Source organism: Dipodomys merriami, unplaced genomic scaffold (assembly GCF_024711535.1).
Source record: "Dipodomys merriami isolate MVZ:Mamm:240054 unplaced genomic scaffold, mDipMer1.0.p SCAF_35, whole genome shotgun sequence".
NCBI lineage: Eukaryota > Metazoa > Chordata > Mammalia > Rodentia > Heteromyidae > Dipodomys > Dipodomys merriami.
This window is the reverse complement of record NW_027205048.1, coordinates 11,475,881-11,494,482: the sequence shown is the minus strand read 5'-3', so window position 1 is coordinate 11,494,482 and position 18,602 is coordinate 11,475,881. Positions and strand designations below refer to the sequence as shown.

The 18,602-nt window shown below is 43.9% G+C and overlaps 1 protein-coding gene across 2 annotated transcripts in view; it reads right to left on the bottom strand.

Moving 5' to 3' along the window:
* Positions 1-2,469: 2,469 nt before the first annotated feature.
* Positions 2,470-18,602, bottom strand: part of Wdr11 (WD repeat domain 11) — a 46,272-nt gene continuing 30,139 nt past the window's right edge. For both annotated transcript variants that reach the window (XM_069988175.1, XM_069988176.1), the window contains exons 16-29: positions 17,755-17,902; positions 16,071-16,177; positions 15,558-15,672; positions 14,733-14,904; positions 10,823-10,931; positions 10,073-10,135; positions 8,862-8,927; positions 8,011-8,188; positions 7,293-7,388; positions 6,519-6,684; positions 5,749-5,846; positions 5,187-5,332; positions 4,395-4,474; positions 2,470-3,336 (exon numbers count right to left, since the gene is read on the bottom strand). In XM_069988175.1, coding sequence (XP_069844276.1) covers positions 3,179-3,336; positions 4,395-4,474; positions 5,187-5,332; positions 5,749-5,846; positions 6,519-6,684; positions 7,293-7,388; positions 8,011-8,188; positions 8,862-8,927; positions 10,073-10,135; positions 10,823-10,931; positions 14,733-14,904; positions 15,558-15,672; positions 16,071-16,177; positions 17,755-17,902 — 1,702 coding nt within the window. In that variant the 3' untranslated portion in view covers positions 2,470-3,178. The remainder of the gene's footprint in view (positions 3,337-4,394; positions 4,475-5,186; positions 5,333-5,748; positions 5,847-6,518; positions 6,685-7,292; positions 7,389-8,010; positions 8,189-8,861; positions 8,928-10,072; positions 10,136-10,822; positions 10,932-14,732; positions 14,905-15,557; positions 15,673-16,070; positions 16,178-17,754; positions 17,903-18,602) is intronic.

Below are 18,602 nucleotides of genomic sequence, written 5' to 3'. Positions count from 1 at the left end.
ATTAATTGATATCATGTGTCTAAGACATATGATATAATTGCACAGGGAATAAGTAAGTGGACAGAAAAGGGTCTAAGAACAATGCTAAATAACAATAGCAAAAGGAGAACTGGAATAATAAAAATACTAGTCCAAAAGATGAGGAAGGAGGGAAAGGGGGCATGAAACATGGGCAAATCACAAACACAATGGTAGACTGAACTGAAGAGCAGAAGCGATACCACTGCCTAAATGGCTTAGAGCTCTGAATGGAAGACAGAACATGAAAAACAAGTCTGATTGGATGGCATTGGAAGAGTAAACACCTTAAGGATGGAGAAGGTTCACCAAGGGGCAGTACAAGCACGAAGGGAAAGGACGTGGCAGTGGTGTTGTCAAGTAGAGGAGATGGCAGGGGAGAGGCAATGCCTGTGAAGGCCCCGTGGTTTGGTCCTGGAAGCAGCCTGCCTGTCCTAGGCTCTGCTCCTTTCCTTTTGGAAATAATATTCTGTCACCTCTGGATTGTACGTGTGGTGTTAAGCACCCATTACGAGGATGCAAGGTGAGCAAAGGCCTTGGCCACTCATGAAGGCCCAACTCGTCGGTGCTGAGCTCTGATCCTGGAGGATCCTGGGTGCTGATCAGGCCTGGGTTGGCTCTGCACTGCTTGGGGGCCGGCAACTCTGGCACTGGGCACCTGCAGAGCTGTGGAGAGAACCCAGACTTCAGTGTGGGGGAAAGGGCTCTGTGGCTCATCCTTCAGCTCCAGTCTCAAGCATGCACAAACCTGCACACAGAATGGAAAGACTCCATCTCCAGTCAGTGAGTGCCTCTTGCTTTCATATCTGCCAAAAGACTGCAGGAAACACAATGATAACTCATCGGTTTTCCTTCTTGTAAGCATGCACTTCGTCCTGTGGGCATCAGCTGTAACAAGATACTGCTAGAGAGTCACCCAGGCGTTACATTTTTCTGGAAACTGATTCAAGGACACGTCATGCATGTTTGCTAAAGGAGATGGTATGTGATGGGGTAGTCCTGCTATATGTGCTTGGAACACTTCCTGTAGACCAGCCCTTTCTAGAAATTTGTGCTCTATGTGGCATAGTCCTACCTGCCCATGAAGCTCCTCTCTATCTTCTCTCCAAGTAAAGAGTTCAAGACAAAGGCTCCAACCAGGCGCTGGTGGCTCACTGCTATAATCCCAGCCACTCAGGAGGCTGAGATCTGAGGATCTCAATTCAAAGGCAGTGCATCAGAAAAGTCCGTGAGACTTTTACCTCTACTTAACTACAAAAAAAAAAAAAAAAAAAAAGCTGGAAGTGAAGCTGTGGTTTAAGTGGTAGAACACTAGCCTTGAGCAAAATAGCTCAAGGAGAGTGCTCAGGACCTGAGTTCAAGCTCCAGGACTGACATAAAAAAGAAAAAAATTAAAAAGTAAATAAAACTTCCAACACAGGACCTGAGCCCTGCATGGTGAGGGTCCTTCTGTTTCCACAGCGAGGCTACGCCTCATGACCTCTGTGTTGGCCTCAAAACACACCAATTTAGCTTTCAGAATATCCAGCTCTGGGGTGAAATGTCCTCTGGCTCCCGGGCTTGCTGGAGGTATGGATGTAGCGTGTACAGTGAGGGTTTGGGGGCGGGCCTCTGGGAAGTGATGACATGTAGATCACATGATGGATGCTGGGCCTGCATGGAGGATCAGTGCCCTGACCTGACAACACAGGGAGACAGGCCAGGACACTGAGCAAGGCCTGCTCCAAGCCAGAAAGCCAATCTGCAGACACCAGAGCTGAGAAACAAGAGTGTGTGGTATGAGCGGCTCAGTGTGTAGTGTGTGGTTATGGCAGCACAAGCTGCCGGGCAACGGCTGAACCAACGCCATTCACCTGAAAGCCGTGGAGTAAGACCACGGCCTCTGAACTTCTAGTGTATCCTGCCTAGGCTGAGAAAGGAGTAGCAGGGGAGCCCAGTGCAGGATCGTGCAGAGCCCAGGATCTCTTTCAGCGCTGCACCCCGGCCTGGGAATAAGCATTCCAGTGCAGGCCATTCCCATGATTTTTGCAGAAAGGAGCAAACTGGCTGATTTGCAAGGCTGGAGAGGGGTGTCTGAAAGTAACGCCTCCTTGTAAGAGTATCGCTATGTGCCACCGTGCAGGCCCAGGAAATGACAGAGAAATGTCTTTGCCTTATGTCTGAGAGCTGAAGGCAGATCATATTTTCACTGAGAAATGAGGGGCAGCCGTGCCCAGGTGGGTGTGGGTTCTGCTCCTTGCTGACTTTGGAGGCTGAGCAGCTGGGTGACTCCTGCAGAGTCAGTCACCACCTGGCTTCGGTACAGAGCAGAGCACACAAAGGCCTGACGGAAAAGCACACCTGCAATCCAGACACCCGCAAGGCTGAGGAAGAGGACTGAACCTGAGGCCGGCATGGGCACCAGAGCAAGCCCCTGGCTCAAAAGAACTCCAAAACTCAACCACCCACAAATTCCGGGGACAGGAATCTTTTTATTTCTATGATTTTTGTGGATATAAACATTTAGATTCTCAGCAATAATTTATGATAGTTACTTCTCAGATCTCAGCAATTGGAAGAACACAAAGACAGAAAATTAAATGACAAAAAGACTTTGAGACTGAGGTTATTGGAATGCACCAAAGGAGTAAAATTCTAAATACACGCATCCTGACACTAAACACAACGCTCAAACTTTCCCCCTGAGCCCAGGAGACTAAAATTACAAAATTCAGTGAGCGTCTGAACTGAGTCAACTCCATTTTCAAGGTAAGAAAGTGAAAGCTGCTCTGGTAAGCTTCTTTAAATATTTCTGTCCTGGTTGTATCTCGAGTGCTTGTATAACACCGGGTCTGTGAAAATTGGTCTCACAAACTTCCCTTACTATAGAATTATCAAACACTTTACATTTAGCCAGGGAGAAGAGAAATTCTATCTCTTGAAAAAAGTTAGAAAGTATTTCCAGGGATCTTAAAGCTCTCTCGTCAAGAGTATAAAATGTCACAGAGTTCCACTTTTCTCTGAGCGCCCAACCCACATAGCAAACGCCTGCAGTGCTGTGCACACACGGCCTGAGCAAGGGCTGGACCAGCCCACATCCATCTGTACTTGGACCATGACTGTGACCACAGCCAGCAAGAGCCCCTCAGCTTCCATGTCTACAGTCCCAGCACATCGGCTGTCATTCCTCGGTGAGCTCTTCCTTGTGTGACGCAAGCTCATCCAACAAATCTTTGCCAGCTGCTCCAGCTTTTGAAGCAAAAAGAACTGCTCCCTGCTTAAAGCCAAGGTTCTTCAAACTTCGGGCATAATCCGCATATATGGCAGTGATGAGTCTCTGTGCTCAGCAATTAAGGAGAAGAAGAGCAGGAATGGCGGCTGAGCCTCCTCCCAGGAGGGTGAGGGCGGAAGACAGGCCTGGTGTTCCACAGGGACCTGGGGACCAGTGGGCTGTGGGTGGTGAGCACAGCAACCCTTTGTGGGGAGGCAGTGTCTGTATCCACACCATCACCCACTTCACACCAGCCCAGCCCACTGCTCTCCTCCAGGACCCAACCAACATCCTCCCAAATACTCCCACCCCCACCCTCAACTGAGGACTGGAAACAGGAGGGTGACCCAAGAGAAAGCTCGCTCAGCAGGGCTCAGGATCGTCTCTGAGAGGCTGGGACAGCACACATCTGTGCACTAGGATTTTAGACAGTCCCTCTGCCGTGTTCTGACATCTTTAATGGGCACGGTGAGCCAGTCAACGTCACCATAACGAGATGCATGGTCTTGAGTTTCAGTTTCAGCTTTAAAAAATAAATTTTCATGGAATGAAAAGACCTGACATGTAGAAATGAGGCCAAGAAAAAGTACAATGAGAAAAAAGGAGAGCCATGCAAACACAGGAGACTGGGAGCTATATTCTCAAGCTCATTCCTATCAAAGAAAACAATGAGATTTGAGTAACAGACAGAAGATGTGGGATGTGTGTGGGCGTGGGTGGCCACTGGCTCCTGTGTGAATGAACGTCTAGGCTCTGGCCTGTTCGTATCAGATTGTCCCTCTAGTGCAGTGGGAATTTTTCTCCATTGTTTCATTCTGCATTTTCCAGATAGACATATACTTTACTCCATGGAATGTCTTGTTTTGAAAAAAATACTCTTTTACAGTAAATACTCTTATGCCTTTCTAAACTGAAATTCCTTCGCCTTCCCTTTATGTTCGCACACACATTATGGAAGGGGTCCCTCCCTTTACCATCCACCCCAGTATAGACAGCCACCAGCAGGGTGGCTCCCACCCCCAACCCTCTTGGTCTTGGAGAATCAGAACATGGCCCCGGCAGCACAAGCGGGAGGGAGTCCAAACCCACTCATGCTGCCCGGCATAAACGTCCTTGCAAAGGATATCTGTGTCCTTGCTGACCTCAAAGGCACCATACTTGAGGCAGGCTTCCACAAATAAGGCTGCTCTGTCGAAGTACCTCATGCTGTTCAAGGGAAGAAGGTGAAAGTTAGTTACCCTTTGTGACTTCCGTCCTGGGCAGGGAGATGCATCCAAGGAGGCATTTACGTCTGAGGATGTTCCTACCTCCCTGGAGGTGAGAGCTCTGAGTCCCACCAGCACCTTGCCTGCTCTAAGCCCAGGTTGATAGACCATGTGTGTCCCAGCTGCAAGTCTTGTTACCGATACTTCAGAACATTACCAAGTAGCTAAGTCACAGACGTATCCAGAGCCATGACAAGGACCAGGCACCCATGGTCCACATTTCATAAGCAATCTGTTTTATCAGTGTCCCATCAGAAGTGACGGGTTCAGGGAGGAAAGCCCCCCTGGCCTTACTTTGTCCCCTGTCTTCGTCCCCTGTGGGTTTCCCCTAGCTATCCTTCTCAAAGCTGAACCTTCAATTCTCTGAAGATTTTTATATTTATTTAAAATTAAGTACCTGTTAGGCTTAGACCAGCAGGCTAAAATACCATGGCTCCTGGACCAAACAAAGAATTATAAACACAAACAGCTCTCTGCCCGAGTCATATCCATTCACTGACTATCAGTGCCACCGCCTTCCACTACAGCCTGCCCACAGTGCCCACAATCCTGAGCAGTCCACATGACCCTCCACCCACAGCCCTGAGCAGCCCACGTGACCCTCCACCGCAATCCTGATCAGCCTGCATGAAGGAGCCTGCTGGTGTGTGTACCTGTGGAGTGTCTCTGCCACGGTGGAAAAGCAGCCCAGAGAGAGGAGGACAAGGAGGGCCTTGGACTTCTGGTTAACTTGTGGGGAACAAAGGTGGTCAACCCACCGCTTGAGAACATCTGCACATTCTTCAGGATTTAGTCGGACCTGAGAAAGACACCTGTGTCACAAACAAAAACATCCTGCATGCTAACACGGAAAAGTAAAACCAAAGTGAGTGAGGACTGCTCCTCCTAAACCAACGGGGACATCACGACCCGGAAGCTTCTGTTACCATGAGTGATGAGGAGCTGAGCCTAGCAGCGCCCGTGGGCTGCAGGCTGCTGAGCAGGCCCCAGCTGAGAGGAGGCGGCTGCTTTCACTTAATTACTACCAATGAGAGCTCCTTTTTCCATTGGAGGAAATGTAACTTATACTCCAAGAACAAGAAGGAGGATGAGAGCTGCGAGAAAATATTTCCAAAGCAGTTTTGCAAGCCAAAGAATGCTTCCCAACTCATGGAGCAGAGCTCAAGACTAATCTCTGTATCACAAATGCTGCAGACATCGACACGCATTTCCCACCTTTGCAAGCCAGGCTGCCCGGTTCCACTCGCCATAGGTCTGCAGGTAGCGGCAGGCGTCTGCAGCCTTGTCTATCAGACAGAGCAGCTGCACACCCTCTGGAAGACAGAAGACCCCTCACATGACATAGCAACACTCTGCTTGACAACTCGTTAAAAAAGAAAGCCACCACCTGACTCTATTTAGTCCCAAGCATTTTACACTGGGTGAGTATCCCTATCCCCAAATACAAAAGCCAACTGCTTCTGAAACACCACATGTGAAAATTCCACATCACGAAACCTTGTTACATGCAGGCTCAATGTGTCTAGTGTACATGGAACACTGAATTACATGTTCAGACTTGGGTTCCACCCCTAATGCCTGCCTTATTACATGCATGCAAAAATATTCCCAAATCTGAAACATTTTGGATCTTAGCATTTCAGCTAAGGAAAACTCAAATCTGTCACAATGGACATGTTGTTGACTTAAAGCAAGTAAGCAGGGTAGGAAGCACAGTCTTGAGAATAAATAGGTGGGGCACACCTCACTCACTCACAGGTTTTACTGCTCTCAATTGCTCAGGCCTGTCCAACATACACATTCTGTCTTCACAATCAATAGCACCCCTTTCTCATTTACCACGGGTTCTGGTGTAGATGTAAATTATCACCATCTTACAAATAGCTCGCAATGTTGGCTTTTTCTATTTTCCTTCAGCATGCATAAAGAAGAAAGACGTATCCTGTCATCAACACCACTGTGCATTGCCACTAGGTGTGTCTTACCTGCCAGCTTGCCATTAGCAATCATGTTAGTTGCCACCAGCTTAATGGTGCTCTGAGAGGGGCCTGAGGAGGTGACAGTGGTGACCAGACAGGCTTTCAGAGAGTCGCAGTAATAATGCTGGTTATCTGCACTTGTTTCCAACAGCAACTGCACAGCTCTGTCTGTCTGGTAAGAGAAACAAGTCTTGCAATTAGGGAAACAGTACCCTTCAACATAACCTCTTAAAATTCATATCGTGTAACACCAAAGTCTACAACTTCAGAAAGACAGTCATTTTCAAAGACACATTCTGAATGCTTTTTTTCACATATATAAAACTTAAGCCAGAGTCCCCTACCTCTTCTCACAGAACAACATAAATCCTGGCCCGTGTATAGCTGTTCGGTGCTCTAGTAGCCAGCCAATGCAGAAACATGAAGCAAAACAAAATGAATACCTGGGCTTCATCAGACATTATGAAAGCCAAAGTTACTGCTGGCCAAACCAAGAATTTCTCCTGGTATGTCTCAAAGAAAAATATCCACCCCAAAAAAAATAACAGTACATCTTAGATGAGCTCTGAAACATAATCTGGTGATATTATTTTTTTTAAAAAGCATGTCTGTACAGGAAGCATATACCATACATGAAATACGGGTCTGTATATATACACAGAGATAGATCTATATACAGCTATGCACACATACATATATGTGTGTGCATAATGATGCTTTGTGATATGAATAAACTAGCAATTCCATGAAGTATAAAGAGAAGTACAAACACTGACATACTTGACCCAGGAGTAACAGCTGGTCAGTACATTTCCTAGTGTGATCATAAGTTGACCGTTTCACTTCTTGTAGATTAACCCTTTCCAGCTGAAATTTCTATTGTAGAAAAAACAAAACAAAAGAAAAGTCGTAAGATGTCTGAACTATTTATACTTAACTATACTTAATAAAGTCATCATTACTTTGACTTTAGAATTTACTAGTTAACTTTATAGAAACTCGAACGTTTTATATAAACACCAAAAGAAAGCATGTTGAAGCATACTCTCTCATTTATATGCATGTTTACCTGCTTACAGAAATGGACACTTAATAGAATGAATGAAAAAGTCTTCTGTGCACTCGAGCATTCTGCTGGAGATTTAACTATGCAGCTGCCAAGATGGGTGTGGTAGCGCACACTGTAACCCCAGCACAGGGGAGGCTGAGGCAGGAGATAGGCCAGGCCAGCCTGGCTGTCTATCCCAAAATAAAAAAACAACAATCAAAAAAAAAATCACACCTGGAAGTAGACAGGAAAAATGGCAACAACTCTCACAAAGCCAAGGCAGCACACCTGGAAGTAAACAGGAATAATGGTGACAACACCTGCGAAGCCACAGCAGCACACCCAGAAGTAGACAGGAATGATTGTGACAACACCTGCAAAGCTACAGCAGCTCACCCGGAAGTAGACAGGGATGATTGTGACAACACCTGCAAAGCCACAACAGCTCACCTGGAAGTAGGTGTTTTCACAGAGGACATCATAGCATATGTCCAGTGGGTTGTTCAACTTGTCCCGAGAAGTGGCTTCCTTAGTCACCGCTGGGCTCCCCAACTTGGCCTGGGACAGACTGTGCAGGTAGTGGGCTGCCACTGTCCAGAAGTGTAGCTCTGACTCATCGCCATAGAGCCTGGGAGGATTGAGACATGGTCACCATGGCCCTCATAGCAACTGTCAGAAGTGGCCTCAAGCACTGGCCTGGTATCAGGGAAAGGGGGAGGCAGCAAGTTCTCTAGCCTTATCACATTTTCCAGGGACACCGAGCCCTGCATACCCCAATAACCTTCCCTGTCAAGATCAATGAGCGGGCTGGTTTGCCACTGGCATGTGATTCCGGTGGCAGCTTCACAGGAGGAAGAATTGCCCTTGGGATAAGTGGGCTAGAGAATGTGCAAAAGTAATTTGCTGATTATTCTCTGGAGCGGAGCATGGCAGGAAATGCCTTTCTTCTAGGTGACAACTCTGCAGTCTAGTGAGAAAGTGCAGGTTAGGATTTTAAATGTGACTTAACAGATTTAAGTACATACTGCTTTATCTGGTATTTCACAGCACAGTTTACAGAGCTGCTATGGGGGAAGGTCTTTTCAGTACCAAAGCCCAGATATCTGATGTTTGAAATATAACTTGATGATCCCACTCTTTGAATTACTACTCTTAAAATTACTTAAAAGTCAAATCTAAAGAAAAAACTCATTTTTTAAAATATAGGAGAGCTTGAGTCTAAGCAGTATAAACCCTTAATAAGAGAAATTAGTTAAACTTAAATTTCCCATCTCTTACAGAAGACTTTCCCTTAGTGTTACCTGGAAACAAGCAGGCACCTCTGCAGGAGAGAGAATTCTGGATCGAGCAAGAGTTTCTTTATGTCGCTATGGACAGAAATCCAGACAGAGGTAAGATAAACATTCTGAATCAAACACTAAAGCAAGATATCCAATACATTCTTAAAAGGGAAAAGCTCACTCAAAGTACATGTGCAGAACTTACAAAAGCCATGTGACTTGGCTGTGCGTGACCCAGCACTGTGAAACTGGCTGGGGATGCATGGGGCATTGACAAGCAGAGCCTAGTAGCCACCACAGGAGGCTGAGCTCTGACCTAACTCAGCAGGATAGTAACCGCAACTCCTGCTTTTCAAGTACACCCAGCTACCTGACCACAGGAGCAAGGATACCACTGCTGGATACATTACTTTGGTAATCCTAAAAACAGCGTATACAATTTAAAAGAAGGTGGCATTCGCAACTCTCAAACAACTTCAAAAGTAAAATATTTAAGGAAGAATTGCTAGTATTTCTATATATTGGTGTTTCTAAGACAGCTAAACATAGAATATTCACAAGTCAAGTGGAAGATATTCTCTAAATCAATAGTTTCACATTTAAATATAAACATTAATCTTTGGATTAACAGAAAACAGTAATTATGTTGAATTTTTCATCAATGAAACAACATGCTATCATGCTTAATTTGTTAAGTATTATGATTCCAGGTGGCAGATTCTAGATTGCAAAAATGTGTTAAAATTTTACCAAGAACTCCATGTAGACTCATACTTTTCTCCTTCTTTTATCCTATTCCTATTGCTCTTGGCTCAAAGGAACATATTAATTATGACACCAAAGCCACACCCACACCCACACCCACACCGGCTAGTGTAGAACTCAGCTTGGAAGAGGGAAGGAGACGGAGAAGAAACACCTGCGTGCCCTCCAGCACAGGGCTTCATGGGGAAGGGATGGTGAGGGCAGCTGAACTACAGAAAGACACTCACACCACATCTCCAGGCTGACCTGACACAAGATCAGAGCAGTCTGGTCATTGTGAACATGATGTCCCTATAACTGTTCAGTAGATGAACAAATATGCCAAAGGGAAACAAACTGCTGTGACTAGAATGGCTTCTCTTTGGGCTGTTAATATTTTTAAAAAATTATTTTGACTTTGTAAAGCCTAAGATAATGTGCTTACCTTTCTCATAGTCTTAGCTTTTAATAAAATACAGTGTGCTTACTTAGACAATGAATTCAACTGCTCTTGAAGGAGATTCTTTATTTCTTCATTTTCTGGATAATCACTGTACAGAGAAGATTTTGAATGAGTTACTTTTTTATTTATAACTACTTGTCTTTTTTACCAGAAAAACATTGAGTACAGAAATAACCTCTTTGTAGCCCTTGGTTAAAGAGATGGCTATAGACCAAAGTAGCAACAATATACCAGGACCCCACCAATCATCGTTACCAACTACTTTTACCTTACAGTCAAAGTAAGAAATGCATAAAGTCTTCTTGGCTTCTAAGAGACCAGGGACATTTACTAGCAGGCTCTGTAAACCAGGCTTATATTTCTTTTAATTCAGAACCAACATTGACTACAGGCATTTGCACATTTTGCCCAGCAGAATGGCCATTCGTTTCTCTTTCTCTAGGTTCTTAGGTAATAAACATTTCCTCTCATTTACAAAAGGTCTGAGTCTCCCACTATCAACCCTCAACCTGAAGCTCCATTCAGACTGTGAGGCCACACAAACACCCGAGGAAAACTTACATACTTGCAACTCCATACTGACCTGACCTCCAATTTCCACAAAGCTGTGATAAAAGCTAGAGGCTGACTAGTGACCCCAGCAAAGTATCTTCTTTTCTCTGATTAGTTTTTATGGTCCATTTGTTTTAACCTCAATACTGGCTGTGCTAATTTTCAAGGATGTCTTCCAACCTCCAGTAAAATGTGAAAGGAAAACAAAACTGAAATCACTCACATGTGAGAAATGTCCAAAGAATACTTCCCATTCCACGGCTGGTGTAGTAAGAAGGCTTTCAGGGCAAGGGCAGCCCTGGGAACAAGGAGATATGGGCACCACACAGGTTCTGGACAACAAAGAAATTCGCTTTTGTTTCAAACAGAATTGCCCTAGTTATGGGCCACCTGCAGGACATCAGTGTAGAGCTCAGCCAGGTGCAATGGGAAATGTGGTTCCGACTTGGGAAATGGGGTAAGCTGGGGCTCTCTGTATTCAGGTCTGATTAATATATTCTCTTTCCACTTTTTAAAATTTAAGTATCCTGTGTGATATAAAACTGTAGTACTTCTTGAATAGAAGATTCAAGGTAAAGACCCAACAGATTTCAATTAAATTCATTATTTTAAAATGTTAAAACAATTTTGATATGCATCACTTGTACCACTCTGTGTCTTTGTTTTTCTGAGACTTTAAACATGGCCCATGGATTGAAGTATTGAAGGGGGGTGGGAGGCCTCTGATGTGAATGCTGGCATTCCCAGCATTCTTACAAATTCAGGGTGCTGGTGTCCTTCACAGCTGTGGTTGGCTAAGTCAGTACACCTAGAAAAGAGCTGCCTGCTTTGCAACATGTTTGCATGGATACAGGTGAGACCAAAAGCCCCAGTACCACCAGCTGTGCTCTGCCTCTCTGGAACTCCCACCTTTGGTTCAACATGCCCAAGGGCCATGGGTTTCTATAACACAGCCTTACAATCTACTTTTCTTCTATGACCCCTTGAACAGATGTAGTTATTTTTTTCTTTTTGGTTGGTTGTGGGCTTGAATTCAAGGAATAGGCATTGTCCCTGAGCTCTTTTGCTCAAGATTAGTGCTTTACCACTTTGAGCCACAAACATCACTTCTAATATTCTGGTGGTTAATAGAGATTCTCATGGACTTTCCTGGATGGCTTTGAACCACAATCCCCAGATCTAATCCACTTGTGTAGCTAGGATCACAGGTGTGAGTCACCAGCACCTGGCTCAGATACAGTTCTTAAAGTGACCCAAGTCTCTCAATGGTGCTATCTTATTTAAAGTGATTCACACAGACTTCAGACTGCTATTAACACAATAGCCATTAGTGGCTATTAATCCTTGAAAAGTAGCTAGTACAAAGAAGTGAATGTTTATGTTATTAAAATAAAAAAAATCTGATACTCAATTCAAGTATGTTTGGAATAACTTGAATACGCTAACTACTTTTTCAACTGAAATTTTTATAAAATCGGAATACAGCTAAAGTATTTCCTCTGAAAATCTGTCCCCTGAACTGAGAGGGTAATTTAATTTACTTTGTAATAAATGTAAAATGGCTATTGGACTTTGAGTATTAAAAGGTAAAAATCTCATCACAGTAATTATCAATACTGACTACACACTGAAATGCTAAATTTTTGATATATCAGCTGAAATAAAATCTTGGTTAAAATCAATTTTATCTTTTACTTTTCTAAGCATGATTACTAGACAATTTGAATTTACACCTATGGCTCATTATATTATGCAATGCTACTCTAGAAAACTTAATAAAATTAAGTAAAAATTAATTCAAAGATAAATGTTTTATGAAGACTTTTTAATTTAAGAGTTGCAATTCTACTTTGCAATACTACTTTCATTAAAATCACAGTCCATATTAAAAAATTCCTGGCTACTCCACAAATATTCTAAGATCTATATATTTTTTTTTGTGCCGGTCCTGAGGCTTGAACTCAGGGAGTGAAAGCTGTCCTTTAGCTTGTATGCTCAAGGGTAGCATACCACTTGAGCCACAGCTCTACTTCCAGCTTTTTTTGGTGGCTTCAAACTGTGATCCTCAGATCTCAACCTCCTGAGTAGCTAGGGTTATAGGCATGAGCCAACAGTGCTCAGCTGAAGGGCATATTCTTTTAAATAGTCTAGGGTGCCTTTAGGGTGGGGATGCAACATGCATGTTTAGTAAGCACAGAGCCCTGGACTTAGAAAAAGCAAATCAATAGCCTAGTGAAGACTTCTTTCTCATGTGCTCAGCGGTGGCCTTGAGGGGAATTAGGATGAAGCTCTTCCAGCACCACTGGAAGTGTGTGGAAACTGGATTACACTAGAGTTGTATCACTCAAATCTCACCCTGGCATTCCTTTTACATGATGCTAAAAGACTCTAAGCTGTACTATCATGACATTTAGGTCACTGATAAAGCAGCAGACCAGAACCATTCTCCAATTCCAAAAGAGAAATTCTAATCTTCTAGATTTGTGTTAACTGTATCAAAATGAACTTTAGGATATGGAAACAAGAGGTTTTTTTTTCCTTTGTTGCTGTTGTTGTCTTTCCTTTTTGTCTTGTTTGTTCATTTATCTGTCTTGGGAGGTTAAAGAGGAAGGGAATAGAAAGAGAGGGACAAAGAGAGAATAAATACAGCAGTGGTACTCACTAGATTCTATGTGGACAATGAACTATATAACTTGTGAAGGGGGAAGGGAGGGAAAAACTGGGAGAGAACAATGTCCAAAAAGAAATGTAAGCCAGGCACAGTGGCTCATACCTGTAATCCTAGCTACTCAGGAGGCTAAGATCTGAAAATCGTAGTTCAAAGCCAAACCCTGGCAGCAAAGTCTGTGGGACTCTCAATTAACTACCACAAAACCAGAGGTGGCGCTGTGGCTCAAAGTGGTAAAGCACTAGGCTTAAGCGAAAAAAGCTCAGGGGCAGCACCCAGGCCCTAAGTTCATGACCAACAAAATTTTTTTTTTTTAAAAAAGAAGAAATGTACTCATTACTTATATAACTGTAACCCCTCTGTAATCACCTTTATAATAATAATTTAAAAAAATTTTAAATTTGTCTAAATGACTCCTGTTGGGAAGAGGCATGTCTAAGATGCTGTGATGTTTCCTATTACGAAGGAAAACCTATATATCAAATACTGATGTATCAATGTATATGCTGCTCTCAATGTGAAGTTCAACTTGTAGAACGGATGCACAAGCTTACTGACCTTTCCCCACTAGGCAACTGCAGGGAAAATGTGATCTAACTGGCTGCGCGACGGGTATTCTGGTGAGATGTTAAATATGGTTAATTTGAAGCTTTACTTCTGCAGTGAGTTTAAGAACAAGTTACCATGGGTTTGGAGTTTTATGGATTCAACATTAAAAGAAGGTGAAAAGCTTTTCAAGCATTCTATTCCCACACTTCTTTACCTAGAACTGGGAACTGAATTAAGAGCAAAGCCCTCTTCAGTTCCCTCAGCCTCCTCTGCCCCCTGGCTCCAGGGCGAGCACCACTGCTTGCATTTCCCTGGGAGGAGCCCTGACCATCCTGCAGAGGCCCCACATATCAGGTCAGGTCTGGGAAGCGATGCACTTGGCTGCATCTGATGGCAGACATCTGCAAAGTCAGAGTGCTGGTAACCAACTGTAGTGGACAGGGTATGCAGTGACAAAAGCCAAAGCCCACACGATGTAAGTCACAGGCAGCCTGCCCAAACTGGCAGTGCTTGGAACATGAGCATCAAGAGTCAGGGCAGGGTTCAACACCTCACTGTCTCTCAAAGTGCTTACCTCTGACTCCACAAAGAGACAGAAGATTCCCACAAAATGACGACATGAGTCTCTTGAGAATTATAAATCAGATAGCCTGGGCACCGGGTACACCAAAGGTAAGCTGGGAGAATGGTCAATGCAGGAAGTCCTGCCTCAATTAGAATTAGAATCATTGTTCCCTCCACAAGAACCTTCCAAAGACGAGCAAAAGCTGCACGCTGACCGACAAAAGTCCACTTATGTTCATAAGCTCAGATTCTTGGAGAAGGCTAGAATGAAAGGGCAGCAGCTCTGCCTCTAGAAGGTAGCACCGTGTGGTCAGCAGCACTGGCTTCAAGCACCCACTCGGGAAGACCTTACCAGTTAACTCCTGTTCATCCATTCTGAAACACGTGGACTTCATAGACATCTCTAGGACCCTGATACAGCCATCATCTGATGCCAAGATCACTTTATCTGACGTGCACCAGTCCACATCCAAAATCCGGAAAGTCACATTTCTCCCACTTCTTAAACTGCTCACCATCTGAACCTGCAAGGATGCATTGACAAGAACAATGTTTAACATGATGAGGTAAAAAGTCAATGAAGACAGTGCCCATGGCATGTCTACAACCTATCTTTCCCAACCAACCTATCTGTACATGTAGACCATATTTTAAAGGTCATAATCACAGGATCACATGAAAATTCAGTCTAACAGAAGTATTATAAAAACAAGTGGTTTTTTTGTTTTTATTTTATTCATACTGGGATCAGGGCTTCATGCTTATAGACCATTGCTTTACCACTTGAGCCTTAAAAAGCAAAAATTTATAGATGAGCAGTTTTTTTTTTTGTGTCTTGGTTCTGGGGCTTGAACTCAGGGCCTAGGCACTGTCTCTGAGCTGTTTTGCTCAGGGCTAACAGTCTACCACTTGAACCACAATTTGCTTCTGAGTTTTTTTGGTGCTTAATTGGAGGTAAGAGTCTCACAGGCTTCCCTGCCCAGACTAGCTTCAAACCCTGATCCTCTGATCTCAGCTTCCTGAGTCTTTAGGAATACAAGTGTGAGTAACTGGCAAAAAGAACAATTTTTAAGAAGTTTGACATTCCTATTTCAAAGTTTTCTTTTTCTAACTTAGGAAAAAGGGAGGAATCAAAACCAGCTCCAGTGATGACAGCATCATCTATGTCGCCTTTCACCTCTTTCGTATCCCACACTTCTGCGCCATCAGTGTACATCGCTATCAATTTCTGGTTTCCTTTGCCAGGGGCAAAGCGAATCTTCTTCACCCAGCTTCGGTGTGTGGGTATTCCTCTGAGGACAAACACACAAAAACATCCACATGATGTGCACTGATGTATCTGTGTCTAGTATATCCCTGGTTCCATTACTGGTAAGGTCTGATGATGGGAGAGCCACTTTATGTTCTGTGGTAGGGACTGCATCTGACACAAGAACCTACTCTTTAATGTCTGCTAGACCACTGTTCCAGGGCTCCTGTGTGGGCCATCTGAAAACAAAGGTCTATTATAAGGGAACCAGAGCTTGGCTCAGGGCCCTTCCTCCCAAGTTCAGGTGACAAGGGACCAAGGAGCCAAGCAATGGCCGAGCTTTGCCATGTTTACTGGTCCTGCATACAAGACATAAGCTTCCAATGGAGCCATAATCAATAGGGCACTTTTCTTGTAACAGAGTTCATTTTTATCTCATACCTGGATACTCTGCCTTTTAAATCCCAAAAGTTTAAATTTCCATCCATATCTCCAAGCACTAATGTATCCCCTTTCCAAGCGATACAGGTGATACTGCCCATGCTTCCCTAGAAAACAAAATAGGACAGACCATCAACAACAGATTATCAACGGTAGACATCAACAACAGATCAACTGGAGACCATTACCAGTAGACCATCAGAACAGAGGAATATTTTTGCTTGATGACCATGGTGGTGTAATTAAGATGTTTTAATTAAGCTCAATTATAAAGGTTTTTACTTCAGTATGAATGGTATCTGATTATAAAGTAGACACCGAAAGCTATACAGCATATCAATTTTAACTCTGAAGAGATTTCAATAGGATAAACATTGTTATGGAGCTAGATTTATGGAAAGGTTGACTTTTAGGAATAAACTGAAAAAGAAACCTAAAAGAAGGAAGAAGAGAACAATGGAAGTCCAGAGAATTCGCTGTACCTCATCTCTCGCTGCTAAAAGACAAAAGCATTTCAAAACTAATTGTGCAGCAACTTTTCAACTGAACAAACCACCAGAGCTTTTCTGGTATCTTCTGGGAACTTCTGGAGTAATGAAGGTGAAAGATAAAGTTTCTGAAGGACATGTACTGTTTGAATGCACAGGGAGCCCTGCAGTAGGCGATGCTAATGAAGTGCTGCTTTATTATACTGAAATCCAACCCAAGCCTGCCGAGGCGTCAGGGAGGTCAGCAGCCTGGGCTCTTCACCACTTAGACTGGAGTGGGACTTGCCCGTGTTTATCTATCCTTTGTCATTTAGTCCTTTACCTCTCATTCACAGTCAAGCTCATGACACTAGAGAGTTCCTCTAAGTGCTAATACACTATAAAGGTGAAGGCCTAACAGTCACCAAGATCCCATGAGAAAGCGCAGAGGCCGCTCACACGAGCCATGGGATTCAAGCTGCTGCAGCCACAGGAACACACGGTGCTAGACACGGAGGGCCTGTCTGGCTGACTTCACCACCCGTGCCCTGCCAGCCTGCCACCTGCAACCCCAGGATGGGCCAGCTACACAGGGTTGGCCTTCTACTAGAACATCTCATTGTAGATGACAATTTAAAACACACATTTAAAAAAACCCTCATATCTCTACTTAACCACTCTAGTAGTTTCCATGAGTTAACATTTTGTTATCTATTAAAAACAGCCTGCAACATGTATATTGACACAAATTATTGACTATAAAACTTTAAGGAGTACACAAGACTGGAATACTACCACTAGCAGATTATAATTACCCTCAACAGTACTGGACACTAAATCCCATCTTTTAGGGAAACACAGGAGATGGCAACAAGATGACATGCAAGTTAGAGCTGTGCCCCAACACCCCTCAGACACTGCTAGACCAGTAACCCAGGCAGAGTAACTCATTCTCCTTTAACTTCCTTAGAAATAAAATGAAGATAATTCCTGCTGGATTGTCATGGCGATAAATGTGAGCAACACTGGTAAATGTTTAACCAAAATTCTTGCTAATCTCTAGCACTATGGAATTAGTTCCATCAGTGCTAATGTCTCCTTACATGGTACTTATAAGTTTTTCCAAAGTGTTTTAATTTAACTATGCCTTCACTGGATATAGGTCAAATTCCAGAACAGAAACTCCTAATGGAGATATGATATAGAGTCAGACTTACATCGGGTGGAATCCGAGCACTATCTTTCACAGAGTTTCCTTCCACAGTGAGATGATACACTTGGCCGTCGTTATCGGTAAAGACAAAATGCTCGCGAGCAGAGATGCTCTGACTGAGTTCAGATTTACTTTCTGCCTCCTGCAACAAGCTATGGGTCAGAGAGAAATAAAATGAAGATATCCTCTTTTTCTGGGGGTACTGCCCTATAATTGAGTTGCCCCTAGTACCAAGCCACTGACAAAAAGTCCAAAACTATCTTAAAAAAAAGTCTGAAATTTATCTTGCCCAGCTAATAATGGAAAAATAGAAATCACTCTTAAAAAGGAAGCTTACAGGCCCAAGGGAAAGCAGCGATGCACACCGAGCATCAGCACTGCTGCTGCACAATTCCAGAGAGGTACGCAGTGGCCTGTTTTTTGTCTCTGGAGCTTTTTTTTTTTTTTTTTGTCAGTCATGGGGCCTGAACTCTGGGCCTGGGCGCTGTCCCTCAGCTCTTCAGCTCAAGGCTAGCGCTCTACCATTTGAGCCATAGCACCACTTCCAACTTTTTCTGTTTATGTGGTGATGAGGAAGGGAACCCAGAGCCACATGCATGCTAGGCAAGCACTCGACCACTAAGCACCTTCCCAGCCCTCTGGAGCTTTTTGTTTGTAAATTTGGTGTTGTTGGAGATAGCACACAACCCAGAATTCCCAACACGTGCTATCACTAATCCCCAGGGTTATCTAGCTCATCTGAGGTGAGCAGCCAGAGGTAACAGTGAAAAGGTGCTGGAACCGTCATACTCAGCCAGGGATGCTGGCAGGTGGGCAGCACTGCACGTCACTGACGGTACTGCATAACACCAT